The sequence below is a fragment of the Bipolaris zeicola genome (genome assembly GCF_000523435.1).
Source record: "Bipolaris zeicola 26-R-13 unplaced genomic scaffold scaffold_101, whole genome shotgun sequence".
Taxonomy (NCBI): Eukaryota; Fungi; Ascomycota; class Dothideomycetes; order Pleosporales; family Pleosporaceae; genus Bipolaris; species Bipolaris zeicola.
Window position 1 is genome coordinate 26,407 of NW_006912150.1, and position 18,747 is coordinate 45,153.

The window sequence follows — 18,747 nt, forward strand, 5'->3', positions numbered from 1 at the left end:
CGTCATGGTGGGGAAGCTGTCCAGAAAGGAACATTCGAGCACTCCCTCGCATCTTCGCGAACAGGAACCACATCCAACTTACTACTATTATGTACATACTACATACTACTACTTACTATATACAGCTTCACCTCATGCACGAACGAAATTACATAATCTGCGAGCGCAGCGGGCTCAAGCAGCTCCCCCCTTTGTCCGCTTCGACTCGCGAACTCTCTGGTTGGTCTGGATAATCGTCTCCTTGGCACCATCCCAACGCTTCCTCTTACCATCAAAAACACGGTGGATATGTGGGCTCCAGATGCCTCCCGTCAAGAGGTTGCTGTACTTTGGCTCTCTGAGCCGGAATCCCCAGCCCTTCGGCCCGTAGCCCAGATACTCGTTGACTCCTGTTCCAGCGAGACGGTCCATGGCTCGTATCCATACACCCATATTGCAGTGGCCTGGCGACACGTTTGGGGTGCGCCGTGCCAGATCAATGAGCCATTCGTGCTCCTTTTCCACTGCAGCAATCATTGCGTCGCGAGGGGGCAGCTGCGACTTGTTGGCCCAAACCTGCGCAATGGCCATGGTGGCCAGGTCAAACTGCTGAAAGTTTGCAATTGTGATCTGCACGTTGCCTAGGAACGCCAGACTATCCGGCTTCTCCACTGAAAAGACGTTGTGGTAGAGCCGAAACAGCGACTTGCCGTTTGACCCCGGTGCATCCAGCCACCGCTGTGGACGACACGTGGGATCAAACTTTGGTTCGATAATGCTAAAGTCAGACTTGTACCCTGTGCACCATACTATGACGTCGACTTCGATGCTGCTTCCGTCGTCGAGCTCTACCTTTGTCTCGGACACAATTCGCTTTACCCCTGCAACAGATGAAACACTGCCTTCTTCCAGGCAGGGAACCAGGCTGTCGGATACGATGGGCACCTTGCCCGCTGGCTCGAAGCGCCACTCGGGGCGAACATGAAAACTCTTATCTTGTATTCTCTTGATCAACCTATCGAACGGCTTGTCACTGAACTTTGGAAAGTACTTGGTCATGAGGCTTTGGAACTTGAAGAGACGAAGGCTGTGTGTATGGTCTATGGCGACGCCGTTGATGTGTCGTGGTAGCTGTCGTGATACGGTTAGTCCAAAGATCTTCTCGGCCCCAGGCATGCCAAGGTGGACCTACAACTCTTGCCCCATGACGGTGCGCAATGTAAACTTTATCTGCAATGCCAGCCAGTTGGGTTGCCGTATCTGCCGCGCTGTTGCTAAACCCTACGACCATGACTCTCTTCCCCTTGTAGTCGCTTGGACGCTTAAATGCTTGCGAGTGTATGCTTATACCAGCAAACTTGTCCATGCCCTCGACCGTTGGCATGTGTGCCTTGCTAACCATGCCGCCAGTAGCTATGACTACCTTGTCAAAGTATTGTGTATCCTCCCCCTGGACCTGCACGATCCACTTTTGTCGTTCTTGGTCAAACGTAATCTGGGCAATGTGGGTATTGAGCCGAATCGAGGCTTCGAGTTGGAAGTGAGTGGCGTAGGCTACAAGGTACTGCTGCACCTGGGCTGCAGTGGGATGCGAAGCAATATGGTCAGGAAACGGAAAGTCTGTGAAGCACATGCGCTCCTTGGAGAAGTTGACCATAGTGGTCTCCATGACCGACGTCTGCTCCTCTGTCGAATACTGCCATAGCCCTCCGATGTAGCTATTCCGATCGAATCCGACAACTTCGAACCCTTCCTCCTTGAGATTCTTCAACGCCACAAGGCCCGCGGGTCCTATGCAGCTGAGTTAGTAGGTGTAGGATTCTTGGTACCATCCGCGGAATACCATCTCACCTAGTCCTATGACGGCAACTGAGCCACTTTTCTCCATATTGCTAGTGTTTCAGCGAGATGTAGGTAGTATATACAGCTTACTGCCGTTATTTTGGTTTCTTTACGCTTGCTTCGGTTGCGTTTCACCACTGGTAATATGCGCAGGATGCAGCACGCATATGGTGGGTTTGACGCGGAGAATCGAATAAGCAAAGGTTTGCAAAGTAACATTCTGGGAGTATCGATGTCGTGATGCTATCTTGGACACCGCGAGTGGGGTCATACACCGTGGCATTGCATTACCAGGTTTTAGTAGAAGACCGGTACGATCCCGTACTGCCTATGTTCTGGCTTCTCACTCGCTCGCACAGAAAAGTAATTTTCAACTTTCGGTACTATTATACGCACGTGTGCCGTACGTGTGCGTGCACTGTCCAACGGCCCGCCGTGATCGCAATCGGTGCCCATGCTGTGGGTTCGACCAGAGTTCTGGCTACACCGCCACCTGGACGCATCACCGCGCGGTGTGGCGCTCTGCCCCGCTTCACAGCCCACCTACTTAGTAGTATGAACACGAGTGCAAGCGATGCTGCTGCGCATGTGCTTTTGCGGCCTCGTGTTGCCACCATCTTCCCAACAAATCAAATTGCTTTGTCTGGCTAATTGACTGCTCGGCCCGGTATCAGAGTCTATTTCCACGTTGCGATTGGACGGTTCCCTCATCTCAAGGCAGCAGTTTGATGGCTGTGCATGTCCTACCAACACCAAGCATATTAGACGTATAGGGCCAGCTTCATCATTCCCGGTCTCCATCCTTCTCAAATTTGCTCCTGCAAACATCATTACATAACTCATCATGGCTGGGCCCCCTTCATACCACGCCGATCCAAACTTGACATCACACCCATCCCCTCCATCCGTATCGTCCCAGTCGAACGTGGTATTCACCCCAAGCGCTACATCTGTTGCCGATTCTTCAGATAATGAATTTGATCCCACGCCTACACATAGCCCGGGAGGCCCCCAATATGATGACTTGCCGCCATCTTACGATGACGCGAGGCATCAGGCTTTTCACGATGCACGCAACGGCATTGCCCCTGTAGATCCAAACCAAATCGAAGCCCATCGCATTACCCGTAACGAAGGTCCCAATGAGCCTGAGATTTGGGAGTATAGAATCAGAGGAGAGCAGACGGACCCCGCAAGTGAACAGGAACATGCTCCAGACTATGCAAACCATAGGAGCGACAAGGCCACCAGTGTTCCCGTCCAGCAGGTCAGCTCCACAGAGAACATTCCAGTTGGGCGCATGGGTAGCCAGTTCCGTTCACCTCAGACTCCCAACGACTTGGCTTCTGCTATGCTTACCCAGGCTTTGGAGTTTACTCGCCACCAACCCGATCCCGCTGCACGCTATGCGCCACATCTAAATAGGATCATTGCCATCCCTGGCGAGGGAGGTTCTGATAGACCTGTGGGGGAGCACGAGCAGTTCTTGTGCGCATACACCCAGACACTGCATGGACATGGGGTTGATCCAGACCAATTCTTGAACTTCCTGCGTGGTCTCAATGTCCTGCTCAGATCGACCAACACAACAGCCGCTGATCTACTACGTGAATCAACATACGGAAACGAATCTTCGAGCCTTGTCAGTCAGTATATCAGAGGAGCCAATGAGGCGTTTTTTGCTCCACGGGGCTTGAGAGTGTCGTTCCGCAGTGAAGCAGCGATTCTTGCAACTCTGCCTATTCCTTCAGGACCAGGGCAGCGGGCTGCAGTTGCTAGCCGTCTCTTAGAAGAGCCTAGATCTGCTGCTATACGCGCGCAAAGATTGACTCCATGGATCGAGCCGCTCAATACCGAGAAGCTGCCATCGCCAAGTGAGCACATGTACAGGCTGCACGAGATGGGCGAGCGCTTCTCCCGTCAAACAGCTCCCATAAATACACAAGATGATCCACCACATTCAGTTCCGACAACATCGGAAGAAGCTCACTACGGACACGGCCAGCAACCTGGCGGCCCTGCAGGAAATTGGTCGCCGTTTGGCGCACCAGGGCGTGGACCATTTGGACCATTTGGCAACACACCGCTCGGTGGCTTTGGTAATGCACCCTTTGGGCGTCCAGGTCGAGGAACTTTTGGCGCTGCTGGAAATGGGCCGCGTTTCAGGCGCGGTCGTGGATACTGTGGTGCCGCGGGGCCATCACGACAAGGAGACTACTCCATTGGCAAAGAATGGGCAGAAGTAGGTAAAGAGATTGGAAAGATTGGCGAGGAGTTTGGCAAGATGATGGGCGATTTGGGCATGCAATTTGGTCAGCGTGCAAGCAGATTGGGTACGGATATTGGACGAACTGCGAGCGGCAGCAACTCCCGACAGCAGGGCATTCCCAGGCCTGCCACCTACGGACAGCCACGCGATGATCTACCGCCATCATATCAACCTCCGTCTGGTCAAGAGACTGGTATCGTCGTACCTGGCGATCACAAGATTCAAACAGATTACGTGGCTCCGCAGAGGGAAAAGGGAAAGGGCAAGGAAAAGTGTGTAGAGGACTCGGACTCTGATTCGGACGCATCCTCGCTCTCGTCAGATAGCTCCGACTCTGATTCCGACAGCGATTCAGACGATGATGAGTTCTACGATGCCGAAAGCACCTTTTCTAAACGGCTTCGCTTCATTGAAGGAAAGGCTGCAGAAAGCGCTGCAAAAGGCACCAAGACGCCTGAAGAAATCTCACGCGAACGTGCCTCTGCCATCAACAAGCTCGAACAAGACAAGCAGAGACTCGCGAGCAAACGCGAAGCTAAGCAGTCCAAGCGCGCTGCGATGCGTGACGTAAAGAAGCGCAGTCGCGAACTAGAGAAGCAGCATCGCCAGCGCAAGAGGGAGCTCCGTGCCGCTTCTGGTCCAAAGGGCAAGGGCAAAGCGAAGAAGAGCAAGGAATGGAAGGAGCAGAAGAAGGCGTACAAGGAGAAGAAGAAGGGTTTGAGAAAGGAGAAGCTGGCGGCGAGAAAGGAGTGGCGTGAGGCAAGGAAGGAGTGGCGCGAGGCTAGGAATGCGACTCGCAAGGGCAAAGCGGGAGCAACCGATACAAGGAGTGTCGAGGAGGGAGATCAAGATAAGCTTATTTGGCTGGTCATTGAGAATTTGGGACCTTAGGTATCTGGTTTTTGTTTGTGTCAAATAATTAGTGCAGCTAAGGCTGATGACAATGTTTCATCACACTACCGTCGTTCAAATAAAGTTTTCGCCTGTTTTACGCAATGACATATTACTCTTTTCATTTGTAGAAAAAAATCCAGAAGAAACACAAAGTCATTCAATCGTAAGACTTTAAAAAAAACTCTTCAATCAACGGAACTTTTTTCCGGGGGGATCTCAGTACCCATATAGCATAATCCGCTCGTTTGTTGACTGCCTCAATCTCTTGTTCTCCTTGATGAGCATAGCGCGGATGATCCACGCACAGCAGATAGATAGCAGTGCAAAGCCTGCCGAAGCACCGAATCCGATGCCATATCGTGGCTTATCTGTCTCGGGCCAGAGATAGGCACCGTAGATGTAACCGATTTGGCCTCCGACATTTGTCATTGCGAGGACAACCTTTAGCGAGTTAGTCGGGTGACGTCTCCAAAGAAAATGTTGCGAGAAAGAGGAGTGTGGTGAAAAACTTACAGCTTTCTTCTCCTTTGTCTGACTGAGCGTCGAAGAAGCCCATCCGATGATGACGGAATTGACAGAGTAGGCGCCGACGGGGAAGATGAAGCAGGCAATGTAGCGTCCAGCTGTGTTGAGCGTGCTGGCTGCAATGACGAAACCCACGACTGCGACGAGCAGACCGCAGGTAATGTGCCATGTGCGTTCATGCATGCGGCCGGAGCTCCATCCCGTAGCGATACCGGCTGCGCCTGCGAAAAGGAAAGGTGGGCAAGTAAGGACGAGGGTGATTGTAGTGCTGAAGCCGAGAGTTTTGACGACACTGAGAAGTATTTGTCGTTAGGAAAAAAAAATGCGTGTTTTCAGAGGAAAAAGGGAATGTGACTTACGTCGGGAAGAACGAATTGAACGAGCAAGCACTGAGGTGGAAATTCTGCATTAGGCAGAAAAGCCATGTCCTCGGGTCCCGACATGCCTGCTTGAGTCCATCCATCATGCTCACGTCGTCTGTGGAATCGCCAATACGGTCGCGCTCCATACGTGCATGTGCGAGTTCACGCTCGCGAGGAGACAGCCAGCGCGTCGTTAGTGGCGTGTTGGGTAGCATGAAGAAGCCGAAGATGGCTACGAAAGCTGTTACTGCGCCCTCACTGTCCGATTTGTTAGTAACCTAATTTCCCTCCGTATTTGAAATCAAGGGAAGGGAAGAGGAGGAGGAAAAAAAGCTCACATGATAAACAACCATCTCCACCCCGCAATCCCCCTCAACCCATCCATCTGGAACACACCCGCAGCAATCAACCCGCTCAGCCCCGTCGCAAGAATCTGTGCGCAGTATAGCAATGCAATGCGTGTCGCTACTTCTCGCCTTGTGTAGAAGATTGAAAGCATATATGTGGCACCTGGGTAGAACCTAATCTTTTTCGTTAGGAAAAAAAGTCTCACACATATGAAAAGAATGAGGGAAAGAGGGATGGAGGGATTATGGGGCGGGAAAGGAGAGTAACTTACGGCGCCTCAGTAATCCCCAGAAAAAACCGACACGCAACCATACCCCCGAAATTCTGCACCAGCGCCGTACACGCAGATACAATGGCCCAGACGAACATCCAGCTGCTCATGTAGATGCCAGGTTTGATGCGCGTGATGAGCATGTTGGAAGGGACTTGCATGAGGACGTAGCCGACGAAGAGACTGTGTTTGGAACATCAATGAGTCTGTTTTTTTCTTCTTTTCTCTTGGTAATTGAAGGAAGGAGGTAACTAACATGCTAACACAAGTATTAAACTGCACGCCCGTCATGCCCAGGTCCTCTTCCAGGTTATTCAGACGGGCCTGTGCGATGGCGTTGCGATCGACGTAGTTGAGGAAGTACATGACCATTAGGGTTGGCTATTCGCATTTCCAATCAGCAACCCATTCTCGTTCTCTTCTGCTTTTGCATTTGTGCAACAAGCCCAACAAAGGCAATTGTATACGAGGGTGAAGGGGAACGAACGTACCATAAGTCTCCAATCAATCTTCCTAACCAACGCAATCTCCTCCGGATCACTCTTGCGCTCTGCACCCGTATAGTCCGCAGCCGCCGACGCATGTTTCTCAGCCCCGATCTCGGATTTGTCGTCAATGTGCGATATGACTGCTGGTTTTTCGTCGGTGGGCTCGACGACGGGTGGATGTTGCTTTTCCGTCATTGTTTCTAAGACTCTTCCAACCTTCCTACTATAGATCCCTCTCAAAGATCAAAGGATTGAGGAATTAGGGGGAAATTGAGTAAGAAGTAAAAGAAAGAAAGAAAAAAGAGCTGAGGAAGCTGGGGAAGGTGAAAGTCCTATATACCTGGGAGGGGCGGGCAATGCATTACAACCCACCCAGTCCCTCCCCCATCCGCTGTACTTCCCTTTCCCCCCCTTGTAATCAGAAACTTGGCAAGCATTGGCATACATTGCTTCAGCTCCCCCTCCTCCGCGTTTTCCCCGCACTACTAGTCGTACTACTTTTTTACCTACTGTAACACGGTGTTCAACAGGGCAAATCCAGCCCACTCCAGGCAAAAGGCCAGCCCCCATGTCCGCCGAGGGGGCACACAGGCGCAGCCACAAACGCTTGGCCTGCAGCGCTGGGCACCCGCAATCAGGCTTAACACGCCGCAACGGCAAACGGCAGACTCTTGGGTTGCCCAGGCTATCCTTTTCGGCGCTTGTTTTGCCGCCGATTCTGCACGTAACATGCGAAAATGGTGGAGGGGCGGGTGGGTTGTCTTACTGGGGATTCTGGGGAAGGAAGAATCTGGGGTGTGTATACACGGAGATATAGTTGGTGGGCGAAAGTGTGGGGAAGGGGATTCTCAGCTTTTTGGGTGCATTGGCACGGGTCATAGGCGTGTCAGGAGTGGGATGTGGGTGTAAAAGTGTGGTACGATAGTACTGGACTGGCAGACGCGGTACCACTGATTGTGGTTTTCTTCTCCCACCCCAGGTGTTACTACAGCACCCACCCATGCTTAGTTTGCTTTTTTTGCTTCTAGCCATCGTCCGCGGTCACAATTGCATAATTATGTACTCTCCCTGCCCCGCCCTCCACCCCTAGCTTATCTTGTGCTTGCACAAAAAGTGTATGAAAAAAAAATCTCATTGCTATCGTGTACTTCGTTATTCCAAATCATCATAAGTTGTTAATCGAACTGAGCAATGAAAAGTCAGGCCTCCTCTATGCAATCACACATGCCTGCTTTGCTTTTCCTTTGCGATTGCGTTCAGCCCGTCTAGCCCCTTCTAGAGGTGCAACAAAGTAAATTTTAAGCCAGGTGTCAAGCCATGTTTCTAGCAGGCAGCGCCAAACTTGTACTCTACCTGTCCGTTCCTGATGGCGGGGAAGACACCAGCGTCGATGAGCCTGAAAGCATCCCACTCAGCCGCACCCTCAGTCTTGAAGTTCCACCAGAACCAGCCTTGGGTCGTCGACTCAAAAGCGCGGATCTGGGCCTCGATGTAGCGCCTGGAGTCGTCCTTATAAGAGGCGGGCCACTGCGCTAGGTCGTTTCGCCAGCCGCACTCGCCCAACTTGGGGTTGCCCAAGTAGGTACCATCATAGCGGGCACCACGGCCGTAGCCGTTCAAGTAACGTGCGCAGTCCCTGCCGGCAGTCAGTTTATGTGCTTTTTGTGTTATGTGTGAAAGGATCATGCTCACGTCATGGCGGAAGTCCACTCTCCAACTGCAACATATAAGTCAGTAAGGGCTTATTGTATCGCATCTTCTTGAACATACCAAAGGTCCACTTGTCTGCACCGCCATATGCGCCAGTGTTCCTGCAGGCCTGTTGGGCGTGTCCAGCGGGTGACAGTTTGAGCAGATTAGAGTCGAAAACTTGGTATTGGTGGTTGTCAATGGCTACATTCTGGGCGTTGGCATCTGAGGGTGTGAGGAAGCCGTTCCAGGAGTTTGGTGCAGTGAAGCCGTCAGAAATGATGACCGGCGTGTCGGAAACCTCGCGCACTTGGCCATAGCCATCGCGATAGAACTGTGCAAGAACATCACGACTGAGGCCGTTGTAAAGTGCGGGCTCGTTGAGCAGTTGAATACCGACGATGACATCCTGGTAGCTCGTTTGTGCGTATTTCTGAGAGATTGTGCGCAAAACTTGAAGGGTCCTTCGGACGGTGTCGCCTTGCTGCCACGTGGGGCGATCCATGCGTTGACCAGAGTTGTCAAACCCGTTCTGGGATCCAGGTGCACCGTGAAGGTCAATGATAATCTTCAAGCCCAGGCTACGAGCCCAGTCGATGGCAGCATCAATGTAGACAGCTGCTCCACTGACGTAGGGCGAGCCAAAGGTATCGTATGCCCAGTAGCCAACGGGGATACGGACAACGTTGAAACCCGACTGCTTGATTTTGTTGAAGTCTTGCCAGGTGACGAAAGTATCCCAATGGTTACGAAGGATGTTTAGGGCATTTTGGCTGCCAAGCTTTTCACCCAATGTGTACTCTGCGCGTTATTAGCATCAGTCTCAATATGAAAGTCATTCAGCTTACCGTCAACAATGTCATTTTGTGGACGGCCTCGGTTTGCGTTGTCGAAGATTGATGGGGTGATCCAGCTGTGGAAGGAGGTTAGCAGATGTCGCAAAGCATATCACAACCCATGTCACTTACGGCTCCAGGACCAACCATCCACCAATGTTTACACCGCGAATCTTCTCAGATCCCCAGTTGAAGCCGACTGCACGCTTCTGCTGGCTAGAGAAAAGTCAGCAAGGACACAATGTGATGTTTGTTTTGGCAGTGATGCGCTGGAAGCATCACTTACGCAGGAGCAGCCAGGACAGCAGCGCATAGCGACAAGGTTGAAACGAGTTTGGTGAGAATCATGTTGCAAAGATGATGTTGCTCTCAGATTGTGTTGTCAGGATGAGTTGCTGGAGTGGAGAGTTCAAGACGCGGTCATGGAGGTCACTTTTATACTGAATCCGAGCGTGAGCAGACAAAGAAATGCCAACATACCCAGCCAGGTCGTTGCAATAGCGACCATGGTTCGCTCGCGGGAACTATAATGGCTGTAGTCCTGGACTGCACATGACGATCGCAAGTGAGCGGGGGGGAGTCTTGGAGAGCAGAATAGGCAGGTCTCTTGCTCCTCGAGTCTGTGCGGAGTGGAGATGTGTGAATCAGCCAGGGAGCTCGCGACATGATTGGCCACGGGTCCGGGTGATGAGAGGGAAAGCTGGAGCAACCATGAAAAATGCCTCTTCGGGCACAACATGGGGATTTCACGCAGTGTGAAGAGGGCAGCAGTGGGTGGTGACGTAGCAGGTCATGCCTGCAAGCGACACTTGGCGGCAGACGTGGGTATGTCCGAGAACTACACCTTCATCTTGCTTCCAACGGTGATGCAGTCACACGGCCCTGCACGTTCAGACAGGGTTGTCGGCACGTGATGTTGACATGCACTTGCTCGTGCGTTGTTCTCTCTGCCGAGAACACACGCGCCGGTACGCTAGAATCGGGGCTTCAGTGTAGCACATGTGCCGAGTCGATACGAGCACATCATCGCTCGGCTTCCGACCTGATCGCCGTCGAAGCGGAGTCTTGGGAGTTCCATGGCGTTTTTGACGTCGCGAATGACAGTGTCCAGGTCGTCATGGAGGTACATCTGCCATGGACCTCGGCTTGGCGCAAGGGCGCGGGTGAGTTTCCGCTCCGTCATCTGATCTCTACCCTGACCTATAGCAGGGCAGAAGTGGTCTGTCGCAGCCTAAGGCCGTGAGTAGTTTGCCGTTGCCGCATGGCGGTCAGTTGTGTAGTCTGCCTGGACCCTGAACAAAGGTGGTTAGTAGTCAGAGTATAGCGGGTGGCCGGGGCGAGGTACCCCACAATGCCCCAGTATACCCCAGACTAGCCGCCATGTGACCAAATGCCACTTTTCAACGTCAATCATCACCGGTCGTGTGATGGCTTCCATTGCATGCGAGCCAACCGGCCGACGGGAAAGGCCCGCAACCCAACCGGCCATCAATCCCCCGGATTCACGTGCGCGCATGTTGAACCGGACATGAGCGCTGCAGCCAGGAGTCTGTACCTCGGACCTGACCTGGTAGTATGCTATGGTACTGCTCAAGGTAGAATAATACCATTTTTTGGAGGCTGAGCACGTCAGCTTCACCAAGTGCATGTTGCCAGCATGCTCTGACATGCTCTACAATCCATACACTCGTCCAGTATACGTATATTGTTTTCACCACGAAACTTACAGCTTCCCGCCAATCCAACCGCCTAACCACAGAAATCCAGGTACTGCGGCTACGGCAGATAGTCCTCCCAGTACCGCTGCCATGGTCGCCCACCCATGTGCTTCAACAATGAACCCAGCTAGCAAAGGCCCGGCCATGGAACCTCCAGCAAAAGCCATATTGAACAATGCGTAAGCTTGAGCAAATGCACCGCCTTTCCCAAACCCAGGCCGTCCGCTTGCAATCAACTTCCTCTCCTTTGCTTCCGCCACGGCGGAAATCTCAGCCATGACGGGCGGAAACGTCATGCCAATGGTGAGACCCACGATGGCTAACAATGCACATAAAAGTACCTTGTCCCTCATCGTGCTTTCCGTGACAAAACGCAAGCACACCAGCGGCGGACACCCGCATAAAAACCCGATGATGACAAGGTATCGTCCGCCGTACTTGTCGCACAGCCATCCCCACAATGGCGCGAGAAAACTCGGAATGGCAATGGGAAGAAACAACAGCGCCGCACCCGTTGCTGTCCAGTTGAAGGTCTTTGCAGCGTGAATGGCAAGAACCGAGTCGAATGCCGTCAACAAAAGCGCCTGTACGAGTGCACAGAACAACGAGGCGAGTAAGCGTCGGGAGTAGAGCAGTGATACAACGGGAGGAAGGCGATCCCGCAGCCGCCGTCGAGGCGGTTCTTGCCGCTGCATTTCGAGCTGGCCTGCTTCCGACTGGGCTAGCGTTTTGGAAGCATCTGATCCCTCACTTTGTGGTGTAGCGTCTCCACCTAGGCCGTCATGCGCCTCGACTGGTCGCCGTCCTATCGCACTGGCATCCCATCTTACCGCCACCTTCTTTTCCACAAGCAGCAGTCGAAGAATCACGTCCAGCCCAATTAGTGCGTAGCTCATGCCGAAAACAGCATTGTAACCAGCGTGATCATACACGATGCCCCCCAGAAGCGGTGATATCAGCATGCCCAGTGACATACCTATCGACAGCCACCCGGACGCTGTGGCAAGCTGATCCTGAGGCACGGTATCAGCCAACAACGCAAGCCCAACAACCCACCTGCAAATATGGTCAGTCATTTAGCCCTCTCTCACCAATTAAATAAGACTTTTTTTTCTCAAAAAAAAGCAAAAAGACGTCTTCTTACACCACAGCCGCCGAAGCACCCTGCAACACACGCCCCGTAATCAGCACCCCAATCGAATTGCCAAGATTCAGCAACACGGTCGATCCCAGCAAAACCAGCAATCCCACAAGCAACGGCATGCGCCGGGACGACCCGCGGTCAGCAAGCCATCCGCACACAGGCGAGCATGCAAGAAGAGACGCTCCGTACACGGCCACGAGCACAGAGACCCAGTATTGCACTCTGCCTTCATCCACGTGGCTGCGCGACGAGATGGCGAAGGGGACTACGGGGACGATGACGCCGTAGAGGAACATGTCCTTTTTTTTAAAAAAAAAATCATGGATTAGTTTTTTGCCCTTATCGTTTGATAGTGTAGATTTTTATTTTTATTTTTATTTTTTGAGATTTTGATGCAGCAATGGTGATGAGGATGAGGATGACTTACGGTAAAAACAGCCAAAGCTACAGTCCCGATGATAAAACTATCTGAACTTCTATATTTGAGGAGAAAGGGGGGATCGGAGCTGCGTTGTGTGAACCATGATGTCCATTTTCGTTGCAATAGTTTAGTAGTGTCTTGATTGTCGCTATGTTGCAATGCAGGGTTTTCCGCGTAGCAAGTTGCTTTGTATGGCTGGTTCTCGGGTGTGTCGCGTTGCTGGGTTGGGTCTGTTGTCAGACTCTTTTCCATATTGCCGTCGAATTTTTTTTTTCAACGTCGAAAAGGAACAAAAAGAGGGAAAGAGGGGGGTTTCAAGCGTGTTTTCTTGATGCGACTTTTGTTGTGTGAATTGTTCAACATCGTCACTGGTTTGCGCGGGAGATCCAATCACTAGTGTCCATCTCTCCCGGACTCCGCAATGTCCGCGGGTCCGGGCCCGATTCCGCATCGTGATCCACTATTGTGCGGATCAATTCCACGAAGTTCCATGCAACATCGGACTCTTTCTCTGGACTATCATGTGTATTTGTGTGAAGTAGTACTGTGAATACATTTCATTCACGCTGTTGAAAGCGATGTTGTGATTGCCGATTCGTTTGCCATGTTACTTTTATTTATTACAAAGTAGCGATATGTACAACATCCAACTCAGTAGATGTAATTCCATAATATGAACAACTAACTTACATTTTCCATCATCCCCGATGATGTATTGTATTCCTCCTCGAAAATTTCGAGTGTAGCGCTGCCCAAAACGAAGACGCTCTTTGACGTCGATGAACTGACATACGGGGATCTGAGGCGTGGCATCGCGTCATCATGCACATTTCCACTGTCAACCCTGGCCCAAAGCTGACAGCGACCACATCGTCTCTACCCGGGCCCAGGTGTCTCATTTTGTCGAGTACGATGAGTACAGATGCGCTCGAAGAGTTGCCGTAGTGTTTGTAGACGTCGAGCGAGGCTCTGATGTGGTCGTCAGTAAGACCGAGCGAGTCTTTCGCGCCGTGCAAGATGGCAGCACCCCCGGGATGAATTGCCCAATCAAAGTCTGCTGGCATCCGGGGCAACGGTGCTCTATTACTAATACCGGCGTCGGATGCGTTGCAGAGTTGTTGGAAAATCGGTGCGATAGCACTGATTGCTGCTTTGGGAACATCTTTCGTAATGGTAGCTATCAATCCTGGTATCAGGGTCAGTTTACTAGTGGTCACGTAGAGAGTAGAGTGTACCCACCGTTTTTCCCAAAATTATACGACATGAAGCTTGACGTCCCCGGCGCCACCATACTCGCCCATTCCCTCAGTTGGTAAACAGGGGTTTGAGACGGAGCCAATGCAAGCTCGTTGCACACTACCAGTGAGGCAGCGCCGTCAGAGAACAATGCGGGTGCTATACGCAGTGTCTCATCTCCGCCTTGCAAGATGTTTTGTATCTCTGCCCGAAAGAAGAGGCTGCAAATTTCGCATGCGACGACGAGGACTCGTGCCTTTCGTCTCTTGAGCGATGCAGCGGCAGCAATGTCAGCTGCTGCTCGCAATGCTGATAGACCTCCTGCGCAACCCACGCCCTGGACGAGAACACGCTGAACGTCTGTCCCCAGGCCGAGTTTCTCGCACACAAAGAGGTCGTAGCCTGGATTGTCAGAGTTGGTGCATGTCACGGCAACAATGTGTGTTATCTCTTGTGGCCCAACTCCTGCTTCCCGCATGGCCTTTTCACACGCAGAAGCGGCGAGAGTGACGCCCACGGTACGAAAGTCATGAGATATTGAACCAAGAGTTGGTGGCGTGGCATCTTTTTGCGTCCATTTGGTGTGGTCAAGGACTGTCGGACGGGAAGATATTTGCGTCTTTGCGTTGAACCCAATAAGCTTTTGCACACTGTATACGTGAGAAGATGTTCTTAAGATTCTGGTCTGTACTGACGCTGGTGAAGAGACGTGTTCAGGGTATAGACGGTGAAGGTATCCCTCAAAATCTTCCTGCCCGATTGCATACTCGGGGTACTGGTGGCCTAAACCAATAATGTACACACCATCGCTGTTGCTACTCCGTGTCATACCGATTGTTGAAAACAGGCGTAAGGTGAGAGGATTTAGGTGCTGATGGAACCGGGCGATCAGATCATCGACACAGTAAGCCGGGCACCTTTTCCATGTATTGTATATCTTTTCTCACGCTTTTCCTACTCTTCGGCCCCTACATCGTGGCTTCCCAAGTCGCCGTTTAGTGACTTAGCCTAGGATCCGGTAAATAGGATATACTATCCACTCATGTTTCCAGGCTCCCAATAATCCTGCGCAGGATCGTTTTATTCTATCATTGAGCCTCAGATCTCATTTCGTTCAAGTGAAAGAGTCATGTCCAGCAGCGACAGCCTTGAGCGTCCCTGGGATGGGATTGGTGATGCGCCATTAACACGATTGGGATATGGTCTCTTGAAATTCTGAGAGGGCCCAGAACATGTGCAAAACACATGGCACTGCCGAAACGGCCGTATCGTATCCATTGCGAGGCTGGCTCTGCCTGGATTCGAGCCTAATCGGGACCAGGAACCGCGACTGCAGTTCTTAGCTTTGCGCCATGGATGAACAGGAGTGCAGCAAAAGGCCACCATAGGGCTTTGTAGGCCCCAAATGTATCTCATTGTCTCGAGGCAGAAGTTTTAGCGTCTATGGTGTCCACTTCTGCCTAGAAAATCTCATCTTATTCCAAAGTGGTGACCAATGGCGGCTGCAGGTGAGGTCGATTGAAAATTTGGTCCTTACTTCTGGATATTCAATGACATCCATGAAAAGATCCGATGCGTTACAGAGTAGTCATCAATCTCAATCCCACAGCCCTGGTGTGTGGACTTGTTCGTATAATCCAACGCTGTACAAACCAACCATCTCATCGGTCAAGAGATCGATCCTTCGGCCCCCATGGCCCCCATGGCCCCACCACGGCTTACTTATCAGCTAAACCAACAAATCTGCGCAGTCACACACTATTTGTTCGTGGAGGTCGCCGACTGTGGATTATGGGCGCCTGAAAAGCGAATTTGCGACGAAAATGAGGATAAAAAACCAATACAGGCTGAAGTGAGCGCCACAAGAGTAAGACGACTAGAGAAAGAGCTGACAGTTGGCAATCGACAACGCACCCTAAAGGCAACGGGAAAATGCCCCTTTGATCAGACATGCGGGCAGTACGCATGAAATCCTTGGATGACGAGAGCGCGAAACGTTCAAGAGACCGTCTCCAACGGTTCCATCCCGCTCGTATACACCCGTCTCTCGAGCGTAAGATCAGCAGCCTTGATGCCAAGTTGGCGGTTCACGGGCCGAAGCGCTTAGTACGCATGCATCTTGCTATACAGACGACATGTCTTCCCGAAGCCAGTGCCCGCGTCGCGGCAGCAATGCCGAACAAAGGGTCATGGGAAAGGCCAGGAGATGCAGAAAGCATCCATGGAATTCAGGAGGCGGCTCAAGGGCTCATCGGGTAAAAGTATATCGCGGTCCGGATAAACGTAAAAAGATATCGGTGTGCCGATATGGTAGGTAGGCGGGTTGATACAGGCAGCCCCCTACCCATACCTATAGCAGCTGCATTATGGTCATCATCGACAACCACAACACAATCTGACGATCGCCACCTTGTAGTCGTAGATCTCGCCCGTGGCCAACCGTTCCCACCAGTAGCCCCGCCACCGCATTGTAAGAATTTTTTTCTTCTCTCGTTATCCAGTCTGATTACTACTCATCTGTTCGGGGAAATTTTCGTACTAGACCATTTTGTTGGAGCGGTGCCCGAAGGGCCCGAATAGGAACCTAGAATAGCGCTTTCTTACCTGCATACTTACAGCGCAGCCATGGTATGCTGTGTCAGACGGTATGTTACTAGGTCGAGCGCTTATGCCCACTGACAATGAGTTTCGGGTTTATTGGCCCTTGAATCATCAGTGTGTGTCTGGATTCGTGCTGGGGAGGGGGGGCGAACTGTACATGCTCAGTGCCGGGAGGCGGTGTGACAGGGTTGGGATTGTAGAGAGGTGAGCAGAGAGGGTAACGATGGGTGCTTGAGGAGAATGCACATCTCTTCTTTGAGACAGTATCGAACCAATGTTGTAGGGTTTGCAGAGTGATGACAGATCGGATGCATGCAGCCTGTAGGGTGTAAGCCAGGGCCTAGGAATGTGGGGTACTAGCACGTGACATGGCGGCAATGCTACTAGCTACATGCAGGCAGTTTGGTGGCGTGGATAAGACGTTGAGTATGCGCAAACATGTGGCCTTACTAGCATTCATCGTATTCGCAAACCAGTCTTGGCTGACACTGTCATACTGGGGCCACTTGGACCAAAAATAAAATACGCCCCTCGTAGTACCGAGGCTGGGGCGACCACACGATATGGAAGGTCAAGACGTCGATAAAAGTCTTGGGCTGTTTCGGGCCCTCTTGGATGGGGTTTTCGGTGCCACTGTGAATTCCGCACTGTCAAGCAGAGCGTAATCTGTGTAGGATCAGCCTTGTTCTCGGGCTTCCGTAGTATCCGTGCTTCGCGCAATGCTTTCCTAATCGGGATTACTGCGTTGCAGGGCACCGACTAGGCGCAAATGTGTTGGAAAACCACTCGCGAAAAGGCATTCTTTGCAGATTAGTGCTTCCCGTGATCTGGCGTGAGGCTCACCTCCCAAAATTTACTTAATTATGCGTCGCCGCCAGCTCTCGCTGTGGACTGGGTAGAAGAAGGGGTGGTACGAATTCTGAACGGTTTGCCTTGGCTCAGAGAACGGACGGCATCTATTCAACGGCTGCGTTAGGAAGGGTGTGCGAGCATATTATCATCGGTGACTATACTCCGACGGAACAACATGCACGAGTCACACGCATCAACGAATAACGATTCCTTTCCAATTCATTCTGAAAAACAGTGAGAGCAAGACAACTTTTGAATCCTCTGGCTGATGCTGACTTACCAGAAGCATGCACAGGACGGCCAGTCCCCCTAGTAGAGACAGCAGTGTTATGAACATATTCTCACGTTTGCCACGTGAGCTCCGGAATCGCATATACATTTTCTGTCTTGAAGGAAGCTATGACAATGAAGTAATTGTGCGCCGCGCTGCCCTGGGCAGGACGTACCGCTTCACTCACCTGATCCGGGAACCTTGCGGTCAATTCTCATACCGATGGATCGAAGACCCTGTTTCAGCCTGTTTGAGCAAAAAGGGCTGGGACTTCAATCTTGCACGGGAAATGTTAGAGTGCTATTATTGGACACGCACTTTCAAGTTTGCTCATCACGAGATGTGCCTGCTTGAGCCATTTCTCAGCACGGATGGCTTTGGTTTTGGCATGACCCCAGCCGTCTATGCACGACGGTTACAGATACAGATTCAGCCTCTTCTTTTTGCCTTTTTGTTACCCGATAACCGGAAGATTGAAGAGCAACGGTTTTGCAGTGCCATCGAGGCGCTCGGTATGATCCAGACAGCGCGAACGGAAATTGCAATCGAAGTGGACTTGGCACAGGCGTCATTGAGCGATGCTGATTACGAGCATTTTCTGGATGCTGCCACCAAGTTTACTATCCAGATACAGAACTTAGTGGATGTGTTGAAAAAGAAGGGGCTGCGTATTTCCCTCATGGTCGTCGGATCTCAACTTCAGCTTGAAACAAGGACGAATGCTTCCGAATCGATGGCAACTAGCAGCGCTTCACTGAAATCACCGGTATTACCGATATCGCATCAGAGTTTCCATAAAGCCTTAAGGTATTAATCAGTCATCAGTTACAAGAGACGATGCTGGTCAGGGCTCATCCCATCTGCCGAGTGGACCCCCCTGTCGCGTGCTAGTATCTGTAAGGCCCTAAATCCGGATCTAGCTGGACACCTGTTCCGGAAAAACCTTCAACACTCAAGCAACGTCAACTTCGACAGCAACGCCCACCATTTGCTTTGCCCTC

At 51.7% G+C, this 18,747-nt stretch overlaps 9 protein-coding genes across 9 annotated transcripts; 3 read left to right on the forward strand and 6 right to left on the reverse strand.

Moving 5' to 3' along the window:
• Positions 1 to 174: 174 nt before the first annotated feature.
• Positions 175 to 1,867, reverse strand: COCCADRAFT_99216 (uncharacterized protein; the record flags this gene model as incomplete). Its single annotated transcript, XM_007715252.1, has 3 exons — positions 175 to 1,110; positions 1,172 to 1,770; positions 1,831 to 1,867. The coding sequence occupies 3 exons, from the start codon at positions 1,865 to 1,867 to the stop codon at positions 175 to 177; spliced, it is 1,572 nt and encodes a 523-aa protein (XP_007713442.1).
• Positions 1,868 to 2,665: 798 nt separating this feature from the next.
• Positions 2,666 to 4,981, forward strand: COCCADRAFT_37768 (uncharacterized protein; the record flags this gene model as incomplete). The annotated part of the gene is made up of 1 exon (XM_007715271.1): positions 2,666 to 4,981. The coding sequence occupies one exon, from the start codon at positions 2,666 to 2,668 to the stop codon at positions 4,979 to 4,981; it is 2,316 nt and encodes a 771-aa protein (XP_007713461.1).
• Positions 4,982 to 5,200: 219 nt separating this feature from the next.
• On the reverse strand, positions 5,201 to 7,173 carry COCCADRAFT_99117 (uncharacterized protein; the record flags this gene model as incomplete). The annotated part of the gene is made up of 7 exons (XM_007715253.1): positions 5,201 to 5,425; positions 5,498 to 5,801; positions 5,869 to 6,129; positions 6,210 to 6,392; positions 6,491 to 6,673; positions 6,747 to 6,871; positions 6,982 to 7,173. 7 exons carry the CDS (start codon positions 7,171 to 7,173, stop codon positions 5,201 to 5,203), a joined length of 1,473 nt encoding a protein of 490 aa, XP_007713443.1.
• Positions 7,174 to 8,301: 1,128 nt separating this feature from the next.
• COCCADRAFT_99121 (glycoside hydrolase family 5 protein) lies at positions 8,302 to 9,851 on the reverse strand (the record flags this gene model as incomplete). Its single annotated transcript, XM_007715254.1, has 6 exons — positions 8,302 to 8,614; positions 8,671 to 8,695; positions 8,749 to 9,468; positions 9,516 to 9,580; positions 9,636 to 9,719; positions 9,790 to 9,851. The coding sequence occupies 6 exons, from the start codon at positions 9,849 to 9,851 to the stop codon at positions 8,302 to 8,304; spliced, it is 1,269 nt and encodes a 422-aa protein (XP_007713444.1).
• A 542-nt stretch (positions 9,852 to 10,393) lies between these two features.
• Positions 10,394 to 10,618, reverse strand: COCCADRAFT_99199 (uncharacterized protein; the record flags this gene model as incomplete). Its single annotated transcript, XM_007715255.1, has 1 exon — positions 10,394 to 10,618. A coding segment is annotated over one exon (225 nt), but the record flags the coding sequence as incomplete, so codon positions are not given.
• A 608-nt stretch (positions 10,619 to 11,226) lies between these two features.
• On the reverse strand, positions 11,227 to 13,038 carry COCCADRAFT_37771 (uncharacterized protein; the record flags this gene model as incomplete). The annotated part of the gene is made up of 3 exons (XM_007715256.1): positions 11,227 to 12,277; positions 12,366 to 12,664; positions 12,793 to 13,038. The coding sequence occupies 3 exons, from the start codon at positions 13,036 to 13,038 to the stop codon at positions 11,227 to 11,229; spliced, it is 1,596 nt and encodes a 531-aa protein (XP_007713446.1).
• Positions 13,039 to 13,484: 446 nt separating this feature from the next.
• COCCADRAFT_37772 (uncharacterized protein) lies at positions 13,485 to 14,851 on the reverse strand (the record flags this gene model as incomplete). The annotated part of the gene is made up of 3 exons (XM_007715257.1): positions 13,485 to 13,972; positions 14,026 to 14,672; positions 14,718 to 14,851. 3 exons carry the CDS (start codon positions 14,849 to 14,851, stop codon positions 13,485 to 13,487), a joined length of 1,269 nt encoding a protein of 422 aa, XP_007713447.1.
• Positions 14,852 to 16,157: 1,306 nt separating this feature from the next.
• COCCADRAFT_27191 (uncharacterized protein) lies at positions 16,158 to 16,823 on the forward strand (the record flags this gene model as incomplete). Its single annotated transcript, XM_007715241.1, has 4 exons — positions 16,158 to 16,332; positions 16,379 to 16,492; positions 16,641 to 16,667; positions 16,789 to 16,823. The coding sequence occupies 4 exons, from the start codon at positions 16,158 to 16,160 to the stop codon at positions 16,821 to 16,823; spliced, it is 351 nt and encodes a 116-aa protein (XP_007713431.1).
• Positions 16,824 to 17,650: 827 nt separating this feature from the next.
• COCCADRAFT_99125 (uncharacterized protein) lies at positions 17,651 to 18,560 on the forward strand (the record flags this gene model as incomplete). The annotated part of the gene is made up of 2 exons (XM_007715258.1): positions 17,651 to 17,709; positions 17,762 to 18,560. 2 exons carry the CDS (start codon positions 17,651 to 17,653, stop codon positions 18,558 to 18,560), a joined length of 858 nt encoding a protein of 285 aa, XP_007713448.1.
• Positions 18,561 to 18,747: the final 187 nt, after the last annotated feature.